The 27392-nt window shown below is 39.3% G+C and overlaps 1 protein-coding gene across 6 annotated transcripts in view; it reads right to left on the bottom strand.

Moving 5' to 3' along the window:
- Positions 1-510: 510 nt before the first annotated feature.
- The window catches only part of SPIN1 (spindlin 1), a 92435-nt gene continuing 65553 nt past the window's right edge, over positions 511-27392 (bottom strand). For all 6 annotated transcript variants that reach the window (XM_085212651.1, XM_085212652.1, XM_085212648.1 and 3 more), the window contains 4 exons: positions 13179-13227; positions 7815-8068; positions 6647-6880; positions 511-4313 (listed from right to left, as the gene is read on the bottom strand). In XM_085212651.1, the coding sequence (XP_085068777.1) occupies positions 4114-4313; positions 6647-6880; positions 7815-8068; positions 13179-13227 (737 nt within the window). In that variant the 3' untranslated portion in view covers positions 511-4113. The remainder of the gene's footprint in view (positions 4314-6646; positions 6881-7814; positions 8069-13178; positions 13228-27392) is intronic.

Below are 27392 nucleotides of genomic sequence, written 5' to 3'. Positions count from 1 at the left end.
CATCTTTACTAACATAAAAGAATGAAGTCTTCATATAGTAGCGTGAAAAGCTCCTATAGTTTAAGAAAATTTGCAGCATCATGATGTTATTTACTAATTGTCAACTCTGCTTTGGATCTTCTCAGGAATTAAAAAACAAAACCACCACCAACAAAAATTAAACAAAGTAAGTCAAAGTACACAAACGTATCACCTAACAATTACCAAATGCTTCTGCATTTTCCCACCACTGAAGTACTTCGTTGTGTGCTGTGGAAATAAATGCCTCTTCACAAGAGCATTGTGTGATCCTCTCCTGAAGGGGAATTTTTCTGTGTTTGGTGGAATATGATTTAAACACTACACTTCACCTTTGTCAAATAAAGATTTAGCTTTGCAAGTAATCATATTTCATAAGGTATTATATCAGCATACATTGCTCAGTATTGATTAGAAAACTTTAAAAAACTACTTTTTCACAATCTGAAAATACATTACTACGTTTTGTTCATGAAGAGTTTACAGTCATAGTTGCACATAAAGGGTTTATTTTAAATGTTTTAAGGATAGAGTTACATCATAATTATAAAAATTACTTACAGAATTAAGTAACAGATTTAAAGTGTTTATACTTCTAAATGCAGAGAACAGAGAACTGTCTACATTGTTCAAAATAAAATAAAAATAATGAAACCAAGCTCTAAAGATGAAGTCATTACCTAATTTTAAAATGTGAACACGAAGACCTTTGAACCATACACATACCAAGAACCATCCAAATTGCACTAATGATGTAAAATACAAAAAACACAGCATTTTCAAGGAACCAGAAACTGTTTTTACTGTCATTCTTTTCCCATAAGCAACTAATTAATTTTCTGAAGACAAAGACCTCATTTTTAATTCTTTTTTAAAATTAAATTATCTACCTGTTTCAATAAAAAGGGGTTTTCCCATATTTCATTCCAACTTAGTTTGGGGTTTGGCACTCAAAAGAAAAATGCAGTGTTTTACTGATTAGGTGTGACTTTATTTATTTGTTAACAGAATACACGGTCCCTTTAAATGCTGTATGACACATACAACTGGAAAAATTACCTTCTGTTGGCACTATGCTTGTCTCACCGGTGCATTTAATCCTACTAACAACCATTAAAACAGCACAATAAGCAAACTCACAAAAACTGAACACAAAATAAAAACAGAACAAAACCAAAACCTAAACATTTTTAACATGCAACTTTAGTTTGTTACATTGAACGTTCTAACCCCCTAAGCATGCAAAAAATGATGGTCTGCATTTAACTTTTTTTCCTTTTAAAAAGTTTTACATGGCAGCCTGACATCACACACGCACACACACACAATATACAACAGTACTACAGCAGGTAAATGTGAAAGGCCAATAACTTTTATACAAAGATCCATGGCCTGTGCCATCACAGGCCCTATGTAATTTTGGAAAGTAATGTTGAACCCCTAGAACAAGGAACCAACATTTAGTTACCAGGGTAACGCAAGCACTGCATGCAGATCTGAAACATGAGCCTAAAACAAAGCCCAAAGAAGATGGGCAGGGAGTGGAATTAGTCTCAAGTCTCAAAAAGGTGGTTTAAGCTACTGAAAAAAAGAGAAAAGAAAGAAAAAGGAAAGAAGAAAAAATGAAAAGAAATACCCATAAAATAGCCAATGGGGACATCTAAAAACAACCATAAAATTTACAGTTTATAGATTATACCCTAATTGGCAGAATATGTGGTGTATTAAAGTGGCTTGCAGACAACCCACAAATGCAAGCCTAATGCTAAAAGTGTTCTCCTAGATCTAAACCTCAGATCTTTCAAAACAAACACATTCCTCAATGTATAGCCCCAAAATCAGTGTACTAAGTTATTCACGTGTCTTGTGTGTCATCAATACACTCACTCATTCGTGTTGCCAGAAATATCAACTTGGGCTCATGGAGCCAGGCTCAGCTTTGAGATTTACATGCAGGACTCTTAAGAGTCAATAGAAAACACATATAACAGATCTGCAGGATGAAAACACTGTGTTGCAAATCTGCTCACTTTGTTCAAAACACAAGGAACATTTACTCAGGTACCTAGTGCTTAAGGACTGCATTGAGAAGCTATTCACTATAAGACAATAGCCTGCCTTTGGTTGCCCATGGTGAAATAACCGGACATAATGCAATATAATAGCAATGGACAAAGAATTAAGGTATCATATTTATATGGTGAGTATTTATTACAATTCAACAGCATAATGAGGCACAAGCCTTAAGGCTAAAATATGAAATCAAGCAAAAAAAATGGACAGAAAGGGGCTTAAACCACCGAGTCTTCGGTATACCCAAATCTGAGATCACACAGACTTCTGATCTCTGATTAACAGCATATCTCCTGCATCCTTCCACTAATGGCATAAGGGTGGATTTCAGAGTGCATGTTCCATCAACAGCGCTGTCTTCACAAAACTGCACTTTCATGAAGCAGTTCTTTGAAACTTGCAGAGCTCCGCCTTTGTGTAACACGACAATTTTGTTGCTGTGCTGATCGTTGTTGCCATTCTTATGCTTTCAAAAGCTGCCACACTTACAAGAACAAAAAAACAAACAAACAAACAAACTCAAACAAACAAAAAGAAAAACACCCCACCAACAACCCTAATCTTCATTTGCAACTATCCTGCAAGATTACAACTGTGAAAGGATTTTGCTGCTGAGGGCTGCTAGGTACTTCCACAATCTAATGCAGATGGCTGAATCACTGAGACTGCCTGTAGCTTCAATGAGATAGCACACCACTGGCATGCAGAACTGTAGTGTTCACAGAATGAAATTCAAGTAACAGCATATCTCAAAGTAAGTACAATCTACACCACAAAAAGCAACAACAGATTTAAGCTGCAGATTTGTCTGGACACTCCTACTGTAGAAACGCCAGAAAAAGATTCAGTTGGGAAGGTGCCTTTTTGAATCAAAATGGTTAGAAACAAACAAACAAAAAAAAATCAAAGAAGAAAACAACAACAAAATCAGGCAAACAACAGAATGCAACAGACTGAACAGAAGGCAACAAATGCCTTTCCTTTTCTACAATTAAGTCTTCAATAAAAAATGATTCCTGACCCTCCACCCCCTTTGAGACTGTATTTACCATGTAAAATATAACCATTGTTAGGCATCTAATCCACACATTCAGGTTGCTAGATTTTGGTATTAGATGAGAGACTACTGATTGCCAATGCGTAGTCTAAAGTCTTCTGAAGTAGCATATATATACTGTTAAACTTGTGGCACCAAGCACTTGTGTTTTGCTAAGAGAGTGTAATGAGCAAATAAAGAAGTACAACATTTAGGAGTGAAGGCAGCCTTGTTGCTTGTATTTTACTGGTTCCTACAACTTGTAAATACGGGCTATTAACCTTGCATTTTCTAGTTAACTGGTTATACAGATTAAATATATTTTTATAGTTTTAAGACTTTTCACTGAAAGGTGCGCAAGTCAAACACTTGATATTCTACAGCCATGTGACTACTAAAAATGCACAAGTATTTCCATGTACTGCAAATTCTTAAGAAGCTATATTTAAAATAAAGTGTAGAAACACAGCAGACTGGTGTTACTTGGGTTAGGCACTCCTCAGTGCAGCACAAATCATTCAAACCTTTCAGTAACATCAATTCTGTCCCAACCCTGAAAACAAGGACTGCCAGAAGCCAAGAAATTAAATTTAATGTTAAAAAAGAAGGTATATCAAAATATCAAGCTACACTTGCATGAGGTGAGTGCAAAGCTGAAGAAAGTTAAAATCTATGAAAAAATTTAGAGTAAGGACTACAATACTAGATCAACTTTACACAGCCTGAATTTGCAGCTGTTTTTTGCTTTTAACTCCCTCCTGCCGAGATATACTGACTTCCTCCAAGAAAAGGAGTTCTCCTACACAAAATGTGTCATGTTCACATAATTTTTTTCCTATTATTCAGAACAAAACAGTTTTGCTGGCAGAGATTGTGGGTTCGCAGGGACATTTAAGCTTTCATTAAACTGGAAAGCAGTCAAGTCTTTGTGTCTACAAATTTTACACTTAATAGTTCCACAAATTTGGCAGAGTTCACAATGATGTCTAGGATGTCTTCACCAAATCATAGACATAAATATGGAAATCATCATCAAACTTGATGAAATAGACAGATGGTTTGGCTTCAACTTGATGAATGACCATGCCAGTCCGTTTTGAGCCATCTTCTTTGGCATATTCCACTTGTTTGCCTACCAGGCTGTCCACAACTTCACCTGGTTCCCGTTCTGCAGGAGGTGAATCATCTGTAACACAAAACCAGTGTAGTTTGGTAGGCATGGATAGAATTTCAGTATGGAAAACAACATCAAACTCATCTGCAAAATCAGTAAGAAACTATCAGAACTTTTAAATACATAGTATGCTGTTTTGTTCGGACAAAAATTTAATAACCAGTGTACTTCTGGAATGTACAGTTGCGTATTTTTTTAGCCTACCAATAATGTCAGTTAACATAATGTGTCAGTGAACATGACAACAGTTCAATTTTACAAAGTCAAAAACAGCACTTTTGATTGTTTAATCTTTAATCAAAAAGGTTTAAATACATGTTATCAAAAATGTTTGTGGATTACTGAATTTAAGCTACCAGCAGGAACAAGACTGGATCTCATCAGCAGCTACCCCCTACACAGACATTATGCGATGTTTGAATATATGGAACAGGCACACTTCCAAGATGTGTGCTAAGAGTAACCTCTTTGTTAGAGCTTTTGATGGGACGTTGGAATAGATATCATTACTGAAGTCTAACCGTATTATTTGCTTGGCTAGCAAAATCTACCCAAAAATGCCCTTGTATTTTTTGACAATGTCTATGCCACATGTGGATGCAAAAAGACAAGTAAATTATAGAATAAATACAATAAGAATAATAGCAGTGTCCTGGAGAACTGGAAGTTAGCCTCACCAAAAAACCCACATTCTTTCTCTGCTTCTTTTATGAAGTTTCTCTGTAAATGTACAATTCCTCCATAAATGCATCATCACAAGTAGTTATCATTCTCTCAAAATCAGATTTATGTGAAATATTTGTTGACAAAACGTAAGCTAACACATTTTAATTAGAAAGAATTGTGCAGTATTAACACAGTTTTAGTATCAAAACCGGTATTTTTTCCTTACAAAGAAAAAAGAGCTTAAAAGAAGTTACTAACATCTTTGTGTTCTCACAAAGACAAAGACAAACACAAAGACAAGTAACAACCTAAGCTTGAAAAAATAAACTTCCCTATAAGTTCTAGTTTAACACTATGGCAAATTCTACTCTATCCTATACTCTTGAACAATATTTATTCTCCAAAAATTCTTCACATTAGTAGGAAAAGCCAGAAAAACTTTCATTTCAAGAAACAAGGAAAAAAAACTCCCCATATCTACCGTTTTCTTTCTTCATTTTGCAACATGTGAAAGAAAATGAATTTTCAGTAGCTTAAGTGCTTCTTTTCCCCAATAAACTGCTCGAAGATTTTCCACTTTGAAGACCTACCACAGCTAAATTAAACTGCTTCAGAAATACAAATAAAAAACAATCTCTGTGAGCTACAACACCTCTTTCCTATTAAGAACAGTAGTGGAAAGCTTCTGGTTTGTTGAGTTTCTAATAAAACTCCAGATAGAATCTCTTGCATACTAGCAAGAACATATTTTCAGCAAAGTTAAGAATAATTATAGAAAGCAGTTTTCCTCTACTTACTGCATATACTCCTCTGCTGATTAAAAATGAAATTTTCCAAGTTATAAGAATTATTTTAACATCATCTGCAAACTTAGTGTGCTTTTGAGTACTGTGTCCAGATCACTTATAAAAACACTGAATAGAACTGGCCCTAAAAAGGAGCCTTAGGAACCCCAACAGTCTAATGTAACCCCATTTACTACAACTCCTTGACCTCAACAGATCAGGCAACTGTTCATCCACAAATTTGCTTTACTTCTTAAGCAGAGGATCTCAACTATGTAGTTTCCAAATACAAGTTCCATGCAATCCAAACCCTCTATAATCAAATTTGGAATTGCATCCACAATCAGCTCTAGCCCAGTCTACAGATATGTCCAGAAGTGTATCTAGAGTGAGCGAGCAATTTTTAAGCAGATGAATAAACAAACCACCCCCACAACTTCTCAGATTAACAGAAATGCATTCATACAGGATCATGTCCATGAAAACAAACTCCCATATTGTATGGGGCTGCTGAGGGGCTGCCTGAACCTCTGATTGATCACCTGAGGCAAGCAATGAGTCAGCCACGGGAGTACAGGTGAAGGCAATTCACCTGTGCTGCAGGAAGGGGTGGAGCCTGGCTCCACCTCTCCAAGACCCATTTAAGAGCTGACTGCCAGTGGGGAAGGATCTCTCTGGAGATCTGTTCCACTGGAGTCTATTTTGCAAGCCCAGGATAGGGTGAGTGTCTTTCTTTTCCTACTCCAATATAATAATTACATCATCCAAGCTCCTGGATATGCTATACCATCTGTATATTTATTGATTGTACACATGTCCATAAATACACGCAAATACTTATGTAAAAAGATGATGCTTTCCAGAAGAGAAAAAAATGTTAGTGGGCCTACTTACTTGAATCAGGCATAATGCGAAGGTCACCCTCTTTATAATCATCTAAGAGTTGGTACATGTACAAGACAGGATCTTTCTCATAGGTAATATAAAACCATGTGTTCATAATAGGAGCTCGAGCCAAGACCATCCCCCTCCATTCATCTTTTGAGCCATCTTCTGTCTCAAACATATGTTCCACAGCTTTGCCAATCATTGTGTCTGCCAGGTGGGCATCACTAATTCGAGATGAAGCTGCAATGACAACATTCCGTAAGTTCATTCAAAAGCACAATTATATGCCACTGTGAAAAAGTTTTTGTCTCATGATTCACAAACAGATTTTATTTGAAGTTAGTCAATTCATATACAAAGCAAATACTGTTCATTCCAGAGAGTTTACTTAGTGAAGAAATGCAGAATTTTACTAGTGTTATTAAAACAATAAATCACTGTATTGCTCATATCATAAAATCACAGAATGGCCTGGGTTGAAAAGGACCACAATGATCATCTAGTTTCAACCCCCCTGCTACGTGTAGGGTCACCAACCACTAGACCAGTCTGCACAGAGCCACATCCAGCCTGGCCTTGAATGCCTTGCTCAAGATCAAATACTCATAATGCAATACCAGCATAGGCCACAGCAATGAAAACTATTTGTATATTAGCTAGATATTGGGCAGTGAGTAGGTCAGGCAAACAAGAAAAGGAAGAGAAGTCGAACAGAGAGCAGTTCAAGGAAAGTGAAGTCTTAGAAAATGTTTCCTGTTGTTATGAGAAATACTTAGGTAATATACAGAAGGAAAAATATCACTTCCAGAAATACTACAGACAACATAACCAAGATCACCTAGAGTTTAAATTTTAATGGAAAAATCAAAGTTAACTTTTCATAATCTTGTTATGGTAAGACTCTAAACAAAACCCACAGAATGTAATATATGCTATTTAAAGACAAAAAAAAAACCATCCCAAAAAGACTACTGGATTCTCTGATATTGTCAGATCTTTGTGAAATCAGAAAATTTAAACAGAACATTTAAGATTACCTGCCACGTGACAAAAAATAATTAATGAAATCTAAGTAATCTGATGTCATCTTGGGGATGCCGGGAATTACTGAGAGAGAACATTCAAAAATAAGTGTCAAAATATATGTGTGTATTTAGGAAAACCAAACACTTACCAACTCTGTCTGGAAGGACTTCAAGTGCAGAAACTCTTTCATCTTTGTGCAGCTCTAGTCCATATACACAATCAAATCCATCATACTTTATAAGATAAAGAGAGGGATTTACAGGAACTTGGTCAAGAACTGTGCCCTTCCACTGTGTTACAGGTCCACTCCCTTCTTTCCATCCATGCTGTATTCTGCAGCCTACAATGTTTCTTCGTGGCTGAGAAATAGGTTTGCTTGGTCCCACATTGTTTCTGTGCTTTCTGTACACAGATACAAACATAATATTAAATAAGCATATATTCAAAATTCTACTCTGGATAAGAATTTGTGTACTTTGTCTGCAGGTTAGTGTATCTTAGCGAAATAAAAGTATAAAGCTTATGACGCTATGCTGGAAAAAAAACAAAACAAAACAACCAACCAACAAAAACATACTCAAGAGTAGTGTATTACTCCCAGCAACATTTTAATGAGAGTTTTGTAATTGTATACCTGAAACTAGTTTGCTTAAGAGCAAAATAGCTATGCTATCAACTCACCTGATCACATCTCAAAGCACAGTTACCTCACAGAACTTTACTATCTCGTTTCTCTCCCTTGTGAATAGTAAACATAAATCCCTTACATCAGGATGAAGAAATGAGTGGAAGTATTACTGTCAGGTGACTAAAATTCTTCTAAGGCATTTTTTTCTCCTATAACCTGTGTTTTCATCTGAAGGATATTTAGCTTCCTTCTTTGCTTATTTTGGAGTCGAAGTATTTTTACAGGTATGTCAGCAATAACATTCCTCTGGCATTCCTTTTTATTGTAACACCGTTAAAATTATACGTAATGGTAATGGCAATAGAAGGCATACTTCTTAGCGAACTAAACATTTTTCTGCCTTTCTTGTTTTCATGGAAGTTGCATGAAAATTCCTTCTGGTGAATATCAGTTGTTCTGATCAGCAATCACATAAGCTATTTGACAAAGCACTGAATGCTTTATGCAAGTTTTATTCTATACAGTTATTAAAATCACCAACTGACCATTCGAATACAAATGGAAGAAACATACGAACATTATGACAGTATACTGGGGATAGGAAATTAGTACTATGTTTATTTTAGCATTTTTTAATATACATTTTAATTCTTAAAATGATTATTTAGAGGGGTGACACATCAAAATACTGGTGAATCTCAACTAATACTAAAGTAACTGTTTTGATTAGTTACTACCTGTTACATACTTCATTTATATGGCAAACATGCAATAACATTCTTAAAAGCAACATCTGAAGAATGAAAATAGCTTACAAACAAAACAATTTGTTTTCCTTAAAGACAGCAGTAACTGAAAAGAAAGATGATGAGAGCTCACAGAGCAGTGCATGTATGATAGAGATACAAAGAAGACAGCAGTGAAATCTCAGTCCTACAGAATAAGGCACTCATATATGAAACTAGAATGTATAATGCTGAAGATGTAATCAAAATTCTATCAAAAACGAGATGTATGATTATTTCATCAGCTTGTTCCACCTCCAGAAAAAGATCTTAGCAGAAACTTCAATGGTTGAATTTAACAAAATTCCCCTTTTATGATTAGAATTTTTCAGCAAGAAAAGGCTACAGTGTTTGTAGTCCTAACTTCTGAGAGCATAAATTATTATAAACTATCAGCTACAAGGCTCTTTCTCACAGTTGGTTTTAATTTTATGCTGAAACTAGAACGCATTTTCAAGCTCTTGCTCAAGTTTTCTTTTTTTTTTAAATTATAATGGTCTCAGTAATACTTTATTATGACTGAGATGAGACAACAGAAATGAGTCTTACATTTACTTAGTTCTAATGAATCTTAGTATCACTTAAGACAGAATAAAACAAAGTAAAAAAACTTGAAAGCTACAATAACATCAGTTTTTTATGTTTATATATGCTGCTAGTTATCTGATTCTTGAAAAGTTTAAAGATACTGTTCAATTTCAATTTTTGCTTTCTACCTGTAAAGCACCCTGAAATGTTTAAAGTGAAACAAGTAAGTGAAAAGCTTCATAGTCATTCTAAATAATACGATGAAAAAATACTGCAAAAGTGAGTTCAAACTAGTAATTACCTTTTAAAATGCCTTGGAGAGAGCAAAAAACAAATGTAGTCAAACACCAGCCAGATCAAGTTGTTTTTGAAGGCTGTTCTACTACTGAACTGCCATTCGCTCTCATTTGCAATATTTTTTAATGTAAAAAATGAGATCTTTAAATTAGTACATTTCCAAGGAAAATTTATATTTTCTTACATATGAACATGTGGTAAGAAAAAATATATAGCTTCTTAAGTAACAGCTACCAATTTATTTTCATCCAAGACAGAAAGTAATGAACCCAAGTAATACCTTAACAGTATGCTGTTTCTGTAATACACCAAGTAATAAAAATATACACAGCCTCTGAGATGCTATATCCAGAAGACCCAAAATGTTTACCTCTATTAGAATTCTCTTCAAAAATTCCACTCAGATTTTCAGATTGAGATAATTTTTCTAGATACATACAACACATGGAGTCAAACAAACAAAAAAACAGCAAGCCCTAGAAATAGTTCTCAACACATCAGACATATCCTCAGTGTGTTTCAGATCCTCTTCCATACCTTGAAGACATTAAGCTGGTAAAGAAAACCTAGTTATGAAAAGGCTTCATTATCGAAACCAGGTTTGTGAGACTACACAGGCAGAAAGAAATCTTCCTGCTTCTTCAATTTATGCTTAGATGGTCCTCATACAAACTTTCATTTTGTATGTGCTAACAGGAAAAACAGTGTACTGCAGAACTACTTACGATTGGCAGCTGAGAACCATTACTTCAGGACTGTGCTTACAAGACAAACTGGTATTTATAAAAGGAGCACGGCAATTTCCAATAGTCTATCTAGTTGTCCTTTTAATTAACTTTCGAAAAAATTTAAGTTTTGTCCAGCTCTCAGAGAAATATGAGTTAGAACTAGGGAAAGAAAAGCAAAGGATGAAAGAAAGCCATACCCCTAAGATTTGGAGGAAAAAAAAACAAAAACAAAACAAAACAAAACAAAAAAAACCAAAAAAAAAAACCAAAAAAAAAAGCACAGCTGCAAAAAAACTGGCAAGAAAACTCTGCAATTGTGTAAGTGCAGCACAACAGCAATGGTCCAAATAATTTCAGGCTTTCATAGTATGAGGAAGAAAAACTATTAAAAATGGGACCCCGAACTTATTACAGTCTACCACCAATAGCAGAATGGCAATGAAACAATTATTATTAACTACTTTTCACAATATTCAGATTATGAGGCATGTTAGACAAAGTGCTTTCTACACTCCCTCAAAACTCACTATTTAGTTGCAAAATCTTACGATGCTGCAGGAGCCAAGATTACAAGTTGGTTTAAAGAGGGATCAGAAATTCAAAAGGCTAGGTTCACTGATAGTTAAACTATAGGTACAACCTGCACCTTGAGATCCTCAAATTGCAAACTACAAGAAATGTGGGGAGAAGAAAGGATTGATACATACATAATTTCTTGTACTCTTTTCTTAAGTACCAAGAGTGGAAAAAGAATGAGATCTGAGAGACTACTGACTGATCTGATGCTAATGAGGTCAGATTCATATTCACAGCAATCGTCACTATCCACTGACATCATCTGGAAGATCTGTCCTTATACAACTGAGTATACTATATATTGAACACTATAACCATGGCTGAATCCTTTCCAAAAGGCTCAACAGTTGACTACCACTTAGTGATGACTTCAGAAGAGTAATCTGCATTGCTCATATGATCACTTCCTTAAATCATGCTCTCTTATGTACTCTTGGCTCTTCCCTCTGCCACAAAAATTCTGTAACAAGTACAAAGTCTCCCCTATGGCCTTAACATACCGATAGGCTTGTTCCTCTTGTTTTATATTAAATGAGGAATATAAAAGTCATGATAGCTAAATCAACAACAAAGTATGCATTACTTACTGTCTACTGTAACAACTCAGAGTATTATAAGCACATATTTTTACAGAATCATCCATATCTCACTTTCTTACTGTAAATTACGCATGTAAACAATTCTCTGCTAGTCTCTCTTATTCTCAGATAAGTCAGTGAACAACACGTATCTTCGTTTGGCACATAAAACCTTCACTAAATGATCCAGAAACAGTTGAACTAGGCTAAATTAACATAAAACTAAGCTGGATAGTTAAATTCCTCAAAATTGTATCATATAGCCTTTATGCTAGCAAATGCACAACCTATTTAGGTATTTAAAAACTGTATATCAACACAACAGTAAAGACAAATCTAGCCACCCTCAAGTACAAAAGGCAACCCACCTCTGATAGTCTTCCCATCATACACTCCTTTCTCTGAGCGGTTGAAAAAGAACAAGAGAAATTAAGTTTTAACCAACTCTACCTGCCTCTAGACAAATAAACTTATGTCTTTGCCTTCTATGAAGATAGATAAGAATGGATAATGATGAGTTGGTGGAAGGGATTAGAGTAATTTTACATAAAATTTTGTCTCTGGGAAACAATTATTACTTATTCAAAAATGTTAAGTCACTGACAATACACTTGCTAGGCAAACTGCTTTGCATTGATGCATGTCATAAACCACTATAATAGGACTTTAGGTTTAAAATGGAACTAGTGACTTTTTAATAAGTTTCAGGCTAAAGCAGCCTAGATTTCTCCATCAGAGATGCAGTCAGATACATCTCACTGTTTGATACTAAGATCAATAATGCCCAAAGTATTAACTATTTTCTCACAGCTACTCAGCAACCTTCAGCTGCTAATTGAAGATCTTGTACAGGAAATAATGCATGTCATGAGAATGCATAAGAAGATATCCTGTACACATGAATAGCAGTCTTCTAACAGACATACTTCAGATGTCCTTTATTTCAGAAAAGTGAAAAATCCTTTTCAAAACTACAGTTCTTGTGAATGGAAGATAAAATATTTCTAAGGTTTCCATACTGGTCTACCAGTAAGAATGCTTTAGAATTGTTAGTAACGGATGAACGTTTTGCCAGATTAACAGAGGTCCCTGAGTACATGTGACTGGTTTCTGGCTTGCAACTGCTTCTCTCTGAATCCCAGAGAAATTATAAATTGTAGTCACAAGATAATTTCAGAATAACATTCAAAAATGATGCTTAAAACTCCCTTAGTGGCTTATTCTTTCCTACCACTCTCCAGAAAGAACTGAAGTCTGACTCTACACAAAACGACTGAATGCTATTCCCTAAATTTTACAGAAGCTAAGTGATTGGAACAATGCAGATATATTTCTAAAACAGTCCTTCCAGTTACAGACAGCTATATTTTTGTAAAAATATTAACAACTTACTTGTGGGAAGTTCTTTTCTTCATCATACTGGCAGAGACTCCTGCATGACCTACAATATAAATGATGATGGAATTACTGAAAAATAAAGTCTGTGTACAACGTCACAACAATCTATATTAAAAAAACTTATATATAAAAATTTCTCTATGAGCACTAAAATGTACACAATCCAAAGATGTCATGTTGTGAATTATCAATGTACGCCTGCAATGGGAGAAGGCTTTACAGAAATAAGAAATAAGCTTGAGGAGTGACGAGGCTACAATAGCTAAAAAGGCTGAACTTCACTTAACAGGGACCTGGTCTATGTTCTAGAAAAATGGCCACAATAGTTGAGATGACCAGCTAGCTACAACAGTTAGATGATTGTGTAACTGTCTGTTCTTACGCTAATCAAAAAACTGCAAATGCATGTCTTGCTGAATTAATCAGACCAACATGGAGGAAGCATACATATGATTCAGCCTAAAGAACATAAGAAAACTAAGCAATAAACAAAAAGAGGCATGAAGAGAGCAAGTCTCTTAAGTTGGCTTCAACTCATATATTCCTTTTGAACAACTAAGAATGTCTAGCACTATGATGAGGAGCTTGTTATAGACATGTTAAATAGAATCATATTTGCATTGTGATTCAGCTGGACGTTACAATTACTATATTAATTCTGCCAAGCATAACTTATACTTTAATTGCTGTAATATTTTGCTAAATCAAACAGTAATGAAATGTCTAAAGACTTAAAATAATGTGTTTAAAGAGTTAAAGCCTCCTTTTGTGAAGTATGCAAAAGAATCTGGTAAGAGAGTCCTGCATTCTTGCCAGTAGAGGCATAATGCACAAGAAAGTCCATGACATCACAGGGCAGATGGTAAGCAGTACTGAGAATTCTGATAAAGTATGACAGTCATGAATAAGAGTCTAAAGAAAGGTACTTCACACAGCGATTTAGGAAAAGTAGTGAAAACAATAGCTGCATATGGGCTCCTTAAATGTGCGGAACATTTACCCTGTGCACTTGAGTGCAAACAAAGCCTGGAAGAAGCTAGCAGAAAAATCTGAAGGATGGACAGAAATCTTTGGTGTGATTTTTCATGGATAGAAGGGCATTGCACTTATTCCAGGATATTTGGGATGAATGTGAAAACTTAAAACCTTATAATAAGAGAAAGCAAAGGAGAAAAGAAGGCTGGTGATGGTTGTGAGAATGCTGCTGCTGAACAGTAGTTAACTTGTTTTTTTAGCATGTGATTCTTTCATGATGTACAAAACATGATGAACACATCTAGAAAAAAAATATAAACAAGTTTTCTAAATCAGAACTATATCATCAGAACACACTGAATGCCCAGTGTATACGGATTCTTTTCTACAGCCTACTCAAACAGACCCTATTAAAGTCACATCTGTTATATATATATATATATTTAGACTAATGAATGCTCAGGAGATGTTTGGCTTGATTCTGATTCTCCCAATCTTTATCATATGAATTGAAAAAGCACCAGGTGAACACTTTGGATAATTATGCACTCCCTGAAATAAATTGATCTCAAAACTAAACCAGGAAATAAATCCCTAGAATGGATGGCCTCTCTATAGGGAAAAGGAGCAAACCAGGTTATTCTCAGTATAGATGATGCTCACAGTTCAGTATTAGAAAAAAGGATACTTCTATAAACGCCAACACTGAAATAAGCAGACCTCATCCTGTCTTCTGGGTCAGACAACTGCTTGTCAACTATGGTTAAGGGTAGTGGCAGAGAGCATGGGGGATGAGAAGTATCAGATGGTTAATGGCGGTTGGGAATGCTCAAAAGTTGCAAACTCCCTGATAAAATCAGCTACCTCAGATAGGTTTGACAGACCCAAGTCTGTAGGGTCATGCCAGGGAGCCCTCAAACTTCCTTGGCAGTACAGTGTCAAGAAGCTTTTTGCCTGCTAGAGGGAGAGCTTTATAGAGCTGATAACAAAAGGCAGAGAGGTGGCTAATTGCCAGGACAAAAGTACCATCACAGCCACCACCACAGTGCAACTGCTACATTATGATTGTGCTCTTATAAATGAAAATCCCATCTAACATCAAATACATTCAGAGGGGTAAAGCAGGCATTAAAACAAAAGCTTGTTGTGGGCAGTATTCAAAAGAACATTGTCAGAGCAATGAACTAATGTGTAACTAATCGGACATGTTTTACTAACATCTATAAACAGCCATGTGTATAAACATGCTCAGAATTTTGACTATTAATGCTTAAATAAACACTCACAGAAAGACATTTAATAAAGTTTTTCTACAGGTCTAAACAAACCAATCTTTCTATATTTAACAGTATGTACATGTTCCAAGCATAGCTTTGGGTAAGGTAAGCCATGGTAAGTCATAGCAGTATCACACAAGAGAGTCAAGCACTAAAAGTACTCCTAACCATCAGTCTCCATAATATTCTTATTCTTGCTTTTTCAAATGGAAAAATAAAGAGGACATATAAAGTAACAAATGGCAGAATTAATACTGTATCTTATAACATTCAAGCTTGAATCAAATCCTCAGATTTTTGTTTCCAGCTCTAATGACATCTAAAAGGTCTGGGTTACAAAAACAAGCTTTACAGGGTAAATACTAAAGCAAATATAGCAGTATAGACTTTTAGGAGATCATACAATTAGAACTGTACTTTAAGCACATTTATATGAACTTTCAATGAGAAAATAATAATTTCAAAAGATAACCAAAAGTTTGATTAGAAATGCTGAAGAATTTGGGAGCTGACTGCAACTAAAGTTGCTTCTGTATATGAGGTGGTTATGTTTAATTTATACTTAATTAAACAAAATTTATTTTATTAAAAGTATGGGGGTGTTTTACTAAAACTACAAATCTTAAAAAAAAAAAATTTCTCATAAAGTAAAGGATCTGCATCATCAGAACATTAACACGTTTCATGTTTTAAATTACTGACAGATGATGGTTTTGGCTAAAACAGCTCAGCAGAATCACAGAACACCCTGAGTTGGAAGAAGTCTATAAGAATCATGAAGTCCAAATCCTGGCTTGACACAGGACAACTCAAAAATCAGACCATATATCTCAGAGCATTGTCCAGATGCTTCCTGAACTCTAGTGAGCTTGGTCCACTTCTGTTCTTGTGCATGATCATTCTTGTGTGAGATTGAGGAGGAATTTGTTGACTAGAGAACTATCATCGAGCTACTCAGTTAGAGCTTTCAGAATTATCATGTTATAGGAATGAATCTCTTTACTGTGCTCAACATACTTCTTATATATTCTTCACTAGCAAGCAATAATTTGCCAATAACAGTTTACTGGCTTAAGATTCTACCAAGCAACAGCAATAAGACAATAGGTTTCTCAATGTGACAACATTAACTATGCATATCAGCAGAAAAGTGTAAAGAGAACATCTCGTTATTCTTTAACCAGTTTGTTCTAGTTTGCTGACTCCCAGGGTGTCCTAGCTACAAGGCCTACCATGGAGTTTATCAAACCCATGGTGATTCACCCATAGTTACATCCTCACCCACAGAGAACAATACAGAATACGGTCTAAATGACTAGAATCAAAATCAAAAGATTTATGGACCCTCATTCTGCAAAGACAGTGAGTGGTTATCTTTACTTCTGCTTAAGGATGAAGACCATCAGCTGAGGAAAAAACACCAGTATTAACTGAGGAGGGAGTGCATGATCCCCAGAGACCCTTGTTGAAAATTCCTGAATCCTCTACTCAAGTGGGTTGCCACCCCAAGCGCAGTCAAACTACCTGCAGTATATAATGTTGAATGTGCACATTTACCTTTGTTGTTCCACCAACCACAGATCAAGACTCAAGACAACTCTGGGTCCATGTTAAGTGGTGAAATTTCTCCCTCTCTGTCTTTCCCCTAATCTTCTTTTACTCATTTTTCTTCAGTAACTGTTGCCTACTACTAGAAAATTACCTAATTTTACCTCTAAATAGTTGTTAGAAAGCTCAGTAAATTGTCTGATATGGTTCCGTTGAGTCACTATCTGACTAGGTTGCTCTTGCAACCCTTCTCAAACATACAGTATCACTATTTGGAGGACTTCAAACACTCACCACTCACTGAGTGGGATAAAACAACTCTGCACAGAACTTTTTCTTGATATCCAAACTGAACTTTCCCTGTCGCAGCTCCATCCCTTTCACTTCTACTGCTGGTCACCAGAGAAGACTGCCCCTCCACACCCCTCATGAGAAAGCTGTAGGCTGCAGCGAGGTCTCCCATCAGCCTCCTCTTTCCTGGACTGAACAAACCCAGGGACGTGCATTCCTGGTGCAGAATATGGCACTTGCTCTTGTTAAACTTCATAGCGTCCTTAGAGTCAGAAGGGACCTTTAAAGGTCATCTAGTCCAACTCCCCTGTGATGAAAAGAGACATCCACTGCTAGATCATGTTACTCAGAGCCTGTTCCAGCCTGGCCTTTAAACTCTCCAGGAATGGGACATCCACATCTCTGGGCAACCCACTCCAGTGCCTTATCACCCACACTGCAAGAGACATTTTCCTTTTATCTAACCAAATTCTACCCTCCTTAGGCTTGAAACCATTTCTCCTTGTTCTATCACAACAAACTCTGCTAAACAGCCTGTCCCCTTCTTTCCTGCAGCTCCCCTTTAGATACTAGAAGACTGATACCAGGTCACCTCAGAGGATTCTCCAAGCTAAACAGCCCCAACTATTTCAGCCTGTTCTCATAGGAGAGATGTTCTATCCCTATGATTATTTTTATGACCCAAATTTCATGTGGTTTTTGATTCCTTAGTCCTCCAATTTGTCGAGGTCTCTGTACAGGACTTCTACACCCTTGAGAGTCAGCATCTCCTCTCAAATTATTATCATCTACCATCTTACTTAATCCTGCATCCAGATCATTTACAAAAATTAGAAAGAAGTCTAGATCTAGATTTGAGCCCTACAGAATCCCACTGGTGACTGGCTCTGAGTGATGCAGTCCCATTTGCTGTAACTCTCTGAGCCTGATATGTGAGCCAACTGTTCACCCATCTCATTACATTTTTGTCTAGCTGTGTGCTGGACTGCATTTCTCACAGAATCCTGTGTTGAGATTGGGAGTCATTCTCAGTACTTTGCTGAGAGTATGTGCATTCTTTTAACATTTCATCAAAGCACATAAGCATCATACCAAGCAAACAAATGCTAAAAACAAAAGTCTGCTAAGGGTTGAAGAGGTGACTTTTACTCTTTTTTGGTGTCAGCTGAAACTTGACAGTTCTTGAAGGAACTTGTTTGTTCCTATATTAAGCTCTAAATTGAAGAGACTGACGAACATTTAGCTCCTCACATCACTATTTTGGACAGTTTAATATATAATTACAACATTTAGATATAACAAACTTACAAGAAGGTAAGATGATATGTATTTGAAGATCCTAAGAGAACAAACCCACTGTATGAGTGATTATAAGCCAATTGCCCTGAAATCACTCCCATACTTTCCACTAACATTTCAGAAGGATGTAAACTCATTTAAAGACATTTTAAGATAAGTTACTGAATTATGTAGCGCTTCCCTCAGCTAGCAGATCTCTAATTGTAGCAACAGTTCACCGATTCATGTTTTTTCTTTCTTAATGGGGATGGAACAAGAGTCTGTACTCCAATTTTAACCTTACATAACAAAGCCAAAAGCAAAACAATCTGACAAATCAGTCTGTCCAAGTTTTCCTTTGCTCAGGACAACTGCTACAGAAATAGTTTTTGCATTATGACTAGAAAGTTCAAGAGTATCCACAGACAATTCAGAGTTGTAGCTATACTTCAAGATGTAACTCATGCCACTTCATTATCTATCACTCTGGACAGCATTTGTTCTACTGCTAAACAAGATATAGTGGAGATATACCTCAATAATCCTCGCAATTATCAGTGAGAATTTTGAAATCGGAAGGGGGGGGGGGGAAGGAGGGAGGGTCCCCACACGTGTAGAAAATAACTTATTTTAACAACTGCATTACTATTACTATTACTATTAATAGTTAAATTTTAATAGTTAAAATTTACAAATTTCCTTGCCCGATTGTCTTTCAGCTACAATACACCTAGATAAAACAGTAGTAAGATAAAAACTCTATGATAAGAAGTGGATAGATTGCGAGCTGTGTCTGAGTAACAGCCATGACAAGGTTGAGAGCTTATGGATTAAAATCAGGGATTGGTCCAGTAAAGGACATCTGGCGTCTGGGATCTGCTACAGGCCACCTGATCAGGAGGAGCATGCTGACATGGCCTTCTTGCTTCAACTGCAGCAAGTGTCACACTCATAGGCTCTTGTCCTAATAGGGGATTTCAACCACCTGGATATAAGCTAGGATAGCAGCATAGCGGGTGGCAGACAATCCAGGAGATTCCCAGAGTTTGCTCAGGATAACTTCCTGGTCCAGGTAATAAGAGAGACCAACATGAAGTGAAGCCTTACTGGACCTGATGCTCACCAATGCACGGGAGAGCATTAGAGAGATTAAGATTGGAAGCAGCCTGGGCTGTAGTAACCATCCCTGGTGGAGTTTGTGATCTTTACGAATGCAGGCCTGGCAAAAAGCAGAGTCAAGGACCCTGAACTTCAGGAGAGCAAAATTCCAGCTGATCAAGGAACTGCTGGATGGGATCCCTTGGGAAACTGTCCTTAAGGGTGTAGGAACAGAACAGAACTGACAGCTCTTTAAGGACACCCTTCTGCAAGCACAAGAGCTTTCCATCCCCCAGCAGAAGAAATCAAGCAGAGAAGGCGGGTGACCAACATGGCTGTGCAAGGACGTGCAGCTTAAACTGAGTGAAAAGAGAGAAAATTTATGGGAAGTGGAAGCAGGGTGGTGTAGCCTGGGAAGAATACACAGATGTTGTCCACATGTGTAGAGATAGGATCAGGAAAGCCAAGGCACAGATGAAGTTGAATCTGGCAAGAGATATGAAAAATAACAAGCATGGATTTTACAGGTAAATAGGCAGGAGGAGACAGGCCAAGGAGACTGTACCCCCTCTGATAAATGAGGATGGAGAACTGGCTTCCTCAGACCTGGGAAAAGCTGAGGTCCTCAATAAGTGCTTTGCCTCAAACTTCACTGGTGGTTATCATGGTGCAGATCCTCCTTATTACCATATTAAGGCACATATGAGACAAACAGGTTATGTGAGACAGCCAGCATGGCTTCACTAAGGACAGATTGTGCCTGATCAATCTGGTGGCCTTCTATGATGGACTGATAGCATCAGTGGATAGGAGAAGGGCGATGGATGCCATCTACCTGGACTTCTACAATGCCTATGACATGGTCCCTCACCACATCCTTCTCTCTAAACTGGAGAAGATGGACTGTTAGTTGGATTAAGAATTTGACTGGTCACAACCACAGGACTGTAATCAGTCATTCGGGGTGGAGGCCAGTCACATGTGGTGTCCTTCAAGGGTTGGTCTTGGGACCACTGCTCTTCAACATCTTCATCAATGACATAAGGCGATAGAATTGAGTGCATTCTCAGCAAATCTGCAGACAACACCAAGCTGAGTAGTGCGGTCAATACACTGAAGGGAAGGGAAGCCATCCAGAGGGACCTGGATGAAGTGGGCTGGAGAAGCAGGCCCACGAAAACCTAATGAGGTTCAACAAGGCCAAGTGCAAGGTGTTGTGCTTGGGCTGTGCAATTTCAGGTATTTATATAAAAGAACTCCTTGAGAATAGCTCTGTATAGAAGCATTTGGGAGTCCTTGTGGATAAGAAGCTGGACATGAGCCTGCAGTGTGCATCTGCAGCCCAGAAGGCCAGCACTATCCTGGGCTGCAATAAAAAAGGGGTGCCCATAAGGGAGAGGGAGGTGATTGTCCCCCTCTACTCAGCTCTTGTAAGGTGGAGTACTGCATCCAGGCCTGGGCCCCCGAGCCCAAGAAGGATGCAGAGTTCTTGGACCTGGTCCAGAGGAGGGCCACTAAGATGATCAGAGGGCTGTAGCACCTCTCCTATGAAGAAAGGTTGAGGGAACTGGGCTTGTTTAGCACCAGGAAGACCTCATTGTGGCCTTCCAGTACTTGAAGGGAACATATAAACAGGAGGGGGAATGACTGCTTACATGGGTTGATAGTAATAGGACAAGAAGAAGTGGTTTTACACTAAGATAGGGGAGGTTTAGGTTAGACATTAGGAGAAAGTTTTTCACAGAGATTGTGGTGGCACACTGGAACAGGTTGCTCAAGGATGTTGTGGATACCCGTTCCTTGGAGGCATTCAAGTCCAGGCTGGATGTGGCTCTGGTCAGCCTAGTCTAGTGGTTGGTGATCCTGTCCACGATAGGAGGGTTGAAACTAGGTGATTATTATGGTCCTTTTCAACCCAGGCCAGTCTATGAATCTATGAAAAATTCTCAGACTGCCGTTTTTCCTGTTAAGAAAAGTTTTTAAAACAAATTACTTTTTTAAAATAATAGCTGATATAAATAGATGTTATTTAATGAAGTAAATGAAGTTGTTAACCTTCAAAAATAAGTTACTCAGCTAAAGACTATATATACTACACTATATCATAGATCATATAACCATTAACACTGCTTTGACAAGATATACACATTCCTATCTGCATAACAGCATCGTGTGGAAGAACATTTCTTTATTTGGTACTTGTACAAAAGGTCAGAGATGGCACAAAAAGCCTGTATGTTCCACAAACAATTGCTGCTGCCAGTCCCTATCAGCCCTGAGATCTTGGCATGCAGCTGAGGCTCCACATGGAACACGTCACCCCCTGTCACCCTGCAAACAGGTGGTAGAGGGGAACTGGCAGGCAGACGGTGTTCCTGCTACAGTGAACTCCAGTCCTCTCCTCCACCTAGTCTCCTGTCCTTCCCCCCTAGTGAAGAACTGGGAGGTGTGGGGCAGAGGAAAAAGCAGTATAACTCTCTCCCAGAAAGACACCAGGGTGATATTCACCAGTGGTGGATCCGCTGCCCTGCCATCAAGGCAATTTATGAGAGGAGGAGGGGTGGAAATGGATACTGGCTCAGCGAAGTGGACATCCCCCATCCCGACCATACTCAGCTTCTCAGGTGCCTCTGCACAATAGGTTTAAGGCCCTGGAACTTGAGGGAGAGGTGAGTGAGGCTGTGGAGGGAGGTCCACCCATGAGGTTGCCTTGGGTGAAGCGGTCGACCCCACACTTCAAGACTGACTCCACCCAGAAGGACAGGAGGGTGGTTGTCATAGGCGACTTCCTGCTGAGGAATGGAAGGCCCTATATGTTGGCCTGATCCTACCCACAGGGAGGTGTGCTGCCTCCATGGGACACGGGTCAGGGAGATTTCTATGAAACTTCCTGGACTGATTCGCCTTTCTGATTATTACCCCTCATAGACAGTTCAGGCTGGCAGTGACGAAGTCACTGAGAAAAGCCTGAGAACTATCAAGAGAGACTTCATGGGACGGGGGCGGGTAGCTGACGGAATAGGCGTGCAGGTGTTTTTTTCTTCTATACCTTCAGTGGCAGGAAAGGATACTGAGAAGATCTAAAAAACCCACCTCATGAATAAATGGCATAGAAGTTGGTGCAAACACAGGAACTTTTTTTTTTTTTTTGACCACGGGGCAATTTACTCAGCACCTGGCATGATGGCTGCAGATGGAAGTAGCCTGACTCCAATGGATAAGAGGGTCCTTGCCAAGGAAATGGCAGGACTCACTGAAAGGTCTTTAAACTAGGTATGAAGGGGGAAGGGAACAAAATGAGTGCCACTGGGGTTGAAAGGGCAGATCAAGGGCTCATACCAAACTTGATGTGAAAAGAGGGTGGAGTACAAAGAGATGGATTAGCGCAGAGGGATGCTGGGGATGCTGCTGTTCTAAGGGATCCTGGATCCTCTATAAAGGCGGTGAGACGGAAAGCCCAGCTGAAGTGCCTTTATACTAAGCACACAGGCGCATAGGCACACAGGCACACAGCCTGGGAAATAAGCAGGATGAGTTGGAAACCATGATGCACTTGGAAAGTTATGACCTTACTGCTATTACAGAAACATGGTGGGATGACTCCCATAACTGGAATACCACCACTGAGGGATATCGGCTCTTCAGAAGGGACAGGCAAGGCAGGAAGGGTGGGGGAGTTGCCCTCCATGTCAAAGAGTGGATAGACTGTGTGGAGCTCCTTTGAGAAACAGTCAGGAACAGGTTGAGAGCCTGTGGGTTAGAATTAGGGACGGGACTAATAAACGCCAGCTGGTGATAGGTTGTACTACAGGCCACCAGATCAAGGGGAGACTGCTGACGAGGCTTTCTTCCTTCAGATGCAGGAGGCATCATGCCCACAGGCTCTCAACCTGGTGGGGGACTTCAACCATCTGGATATCTGTTGGAAAGACCACACGACGATCTGAAAGAGGTCCAGGAATCTATTGATGATAACTTTCCGGATCAGGTATTGGACAAACTGACCAGAGGTGAAGCGTTGCTGGACCTGCTGCTCACCAATGCAAAGGAGATCATTAAAAGCTTTAAGGATGGAGGCAGCCTGGGCTGCAGCAATCACGCTCTGGTCGAGTTCATGATCTCGAGGAATGTGGGCGTGGCAAAGAGTGGGGTCAGGACCCTGAACTTTGGAAGAGCGAGCTTTAAGCTGTTCAAGGAATTGCTGGCCAAGATTCTCTGGGAGGCTGTCCTTAAAGACAAAGATGTTGAGGAGAGTTGGCTACTCTTCAAGGATGCCTTTCTGAGAGCACAAGAGCTCTCTGTTCCTCTGAAAAAGAAAGCTGGCAGAGGAGGTAGGAAACCAACATGGCTCAGCACGGACCTGCTGGGCACACTGAAGACAAAGAAAGGTGCGTACAAGCTCTGGAAACAAGGGTGTGTCACCTGGGAAGAATACAGGGATGCTGTGTGGACTTGCAGACACGGATCAGGAAAGCCAAGGCGCAGGGGGAACTGAACTTAGTGAGGGATGTGAAAAACAATAGGAAGACATTCTACGGGTACATTGGCCAGAAGAGACAGGCTAAAGCGAGTGTACCTCCTTTGGTAAATGTAAAAGGAGAACTGGCTTCGATGGACGAAGAGAAGGCTGAGGTGCTGAATGAGTTCTTTGCCTCGGTCTTCACTGGCAGCCAGGATTCTACTATTTCTCATGTCCCTGAGCCCTGCATCCCTAAACCTCTAGGTGGGGACCGGGGCGGTAAATCCCACACCCACTGTAAGGGCAGAGCAAGTCCGAGATCCCCTCATGAGACTGAATGTGTACAAGTCCATGGGGCTGCGTGGCATGCATCCCAGGGTTCTGAAGGAGCTGCCTGAGGTGATTGCTGAGCCGCTGTCCATCATATTTGGAAGGTTGTGGCTATCAGGTGAAGTCCCGGATGACTGGAGGAAGGGTCACGTCACTCTCATTTACAAGAAAGGGAGCAAGGAGGACCTGGGGAACTACTGGCTGGTAAGTCTCACCTCTGTACCTGGGAAGATCATGGAACAGATCCTCCTGGACGACATGCTTGATCACATGAGGAATGTGAGCGGAGAGTCAGCACAGCTTCACTAGGGAAAGGCCATGCTTAACCAATCTGTTGGCCTTCTACAATGGAGTGACGGCACTGGTGGACAAAGAGAAGGAAACTGATGTCATTTACCTGGACAAGCAAGGTCTTTGACACTGTCCCCCACCACATCTTATCTCCAAATTGGAAGGATGTGGATTTGATGGGTGGACCACTTGATGGATAAGAAACTGGTTGAAAGGCCACTGACAGAGGGTGGTCATCAATGGCTCTATGTCCAGGTGGAGGTCGGTAACAAGCAGCATCCCCCAGGCATCTGTCCTTTGACGGCTGCTCTTTAACATCTTTATCAATGGCACTGATGATTGAATCAAGTGCACCTCAGCAAGTTTGCTGATGACACCAAGCTGAGTGGTGCGGTTGACAAGGCAGAAGGAAGGGATGCCATTCAGAGGGACCTCAACAGACTTGAAAGGTGAGCCCGGGTGAACCTAACGAGGTTCAACACAGCAAAGTGCAAGGTTTTGCTCTTTGGCCAGAGGAATCCCAGGCATCTATACAGACTGGAAGGAGTGATCCTTGAGAGCAGCCCTGCAGAGAAGGACCTGGTGGTCTTGATAGATGAAAAGCTTAACATGAGCCAGCAGTGTGCTCTTGCAGCTCAGAAAGCAAATGGTATCCTGGGCTCCATCAGAAGAGGGGTGGCCAGCAGGGACAGGGTGGTGATTCTCCCTCTTGACTCTGCTCTTGTGAGGCCCCATCTGGAGTATGTGTCCAGGTCTGGAGCCCGCAGTACAAGAAAGACAGAGAGCTGTTGGAGAGGATCCAGAGGAGAGCCACAAAGATGATAGGGGGCTGGAGCACCTCTCCTACAAAGACAGGTTGAGTGAGGTGGGCTTGTTCAGCCTGGAGAAAAGAAGGCTGTGGGGTGACCTCATTGCAGCCTTTCGATACCTAAAGGGAGTCTACAAACAAGAGGGGAATTAACTCTTTGAAAGGGTAGATAACAGCAGGACAAGGGGAAATGTTTTTAAGTTGAGGGAGGGAAGATTTAGGTTGGATGTCACGGGCAAGTTCTTTACAGAGAGAGTGCTGATGTGCTGGAACAGGCTGCCCGGAGAGGCTGTGGATGCCCCGTCCCTGGAGGTGTTCAAGGCCAGATTGGATGGGGCCCTGGGCAGCCTGGTCTAGTATTAAATGTGGAGGTTGGTGGCTCTGCATGTGGCAAGGGGAGTTGCAGACTCATGATCCTTGGGGACCCTTCCAACCCGGACCATTCTGTGATTCTGTGAAACAAGCACCATTCATAAAAATAGGAATATATACACTGAGCAACCCCTATTAAATACAGGATTGGTGATGCATCAACAAGTGTGTTCTTGTGTTCTTCTGATTTTTGTTTTCAGTATACCACATCATAACATCATGTAAAACAGTGAGAGTTACAGAGTCAACGTTCTGATTCTGTGGACTGCCTTTTTGGGGGCATTTTGGATTCTCGGAAGGGAAAGGAGGAGTGGCGCGGAATTCCTGGAGGTCTTCTCACGCAGAGGAATAAAGGTGGAGCTCCTGGCAGGACCCCAGCCACTCTTCCTCTTGCTCACTCAGCTTGCTGGGAAGAAAAGCACGTGCTTCCCCTGCAGTCTACTATAGCTTAAGATGTCGTATTTGGACACTCTTTTCTTTCTCATTTCCTTTGATTTTGTTGGATTTAGTAAATTACCATTCCTCCTCAGATCGTTGCCCTTGCTTTTTTTTTTAGATCCATCTGCTATCTTCCTACCCTTCCCCCTCTCCTCCTTTCCCAGAGTGTACAGCACCCAAGTGCCTTTCTCATTAGTCACAGGGCCCAGCCCCACTACAAGAAGCTAGTATTTTTTTTTTCCTCTCTCTTTTGTCTCCTTCCAGGCTTGTGCCCCTATCATGGACACAGATCTAGGGATAACTCTGTGACACTGTATTGCCCATCCCTTACTCAAAAAATACTATCTGACCCTTGTTAAGATAAAAATTTTTTTCAAGAAACTGAGTCTTTGAAGAGCTACAAGCATCACTCCTTTGAAGTGGTAAAATCCATTAGAACATACTACATTTTGAAATGCTGTTCCAGTTTTCTTTTCCCTAGAGGAATTCAAAAAATTAATTCAAACTACGAAAATCCTTCTGCTTTCTTTTCCATACTAAGTCCTGTGCATTTCATTTTCTCCCGAAGATCAAAGGAAAAAATTAAACTACATAAAACTATTATAAAGTAAGACAGAGAAAACTTCAGCAGCAAGAAACATGATTCTTATTTCCTATTCAGAACTGTAAAGAGGCTGACAAGTTTTGTTGTACAGTTGCTCATTTGTAAAGGAATGTGATTTTGATTGTATCTATACTGTCATATTGATATCTACATAGGTTGGTTTGGTTGGCAATAGCGATTAATGCATTAATTTTAAGAACGAATGTATTAGTTTAGCGAAAGGAATCCGTAAGTGATAGTTCTAAAGCTTTCCATTTCAGCTTTCATGATGAGTAGTCTTATTTTCCTCAATAACTCTACAGTAAGAACATAATAAAATAATTTCATCTTTTGCCTCAATGATTTTGCCTTGCACGAAGCAATGGAGTCAAACAGAATACTTGATATCTTCTGTCTCAAAACATGCAAGGACATTTTCCTCAGGTTCCATATGTATTGC

This window comes from Meleagris gallopavo, chromosome Z (genome assembly GCF_905368555.1).
Source record: "Meleagris gallopavo chromosome Z, MGAL_WU_HG_1.1, whole genome shotgun sequence".
In the NCBI taxonomy this organism is placed as follows: Eukaryota; Metazoa; Chordata; class Aves; order Galliformes; family Phasianidae; genus Meleagris; species Meleagris gallopavo.
Note: the sequence above shows the minus strand (reverse complement) of the source record. Positions and strands in the feature narration are given on the sequence as shown.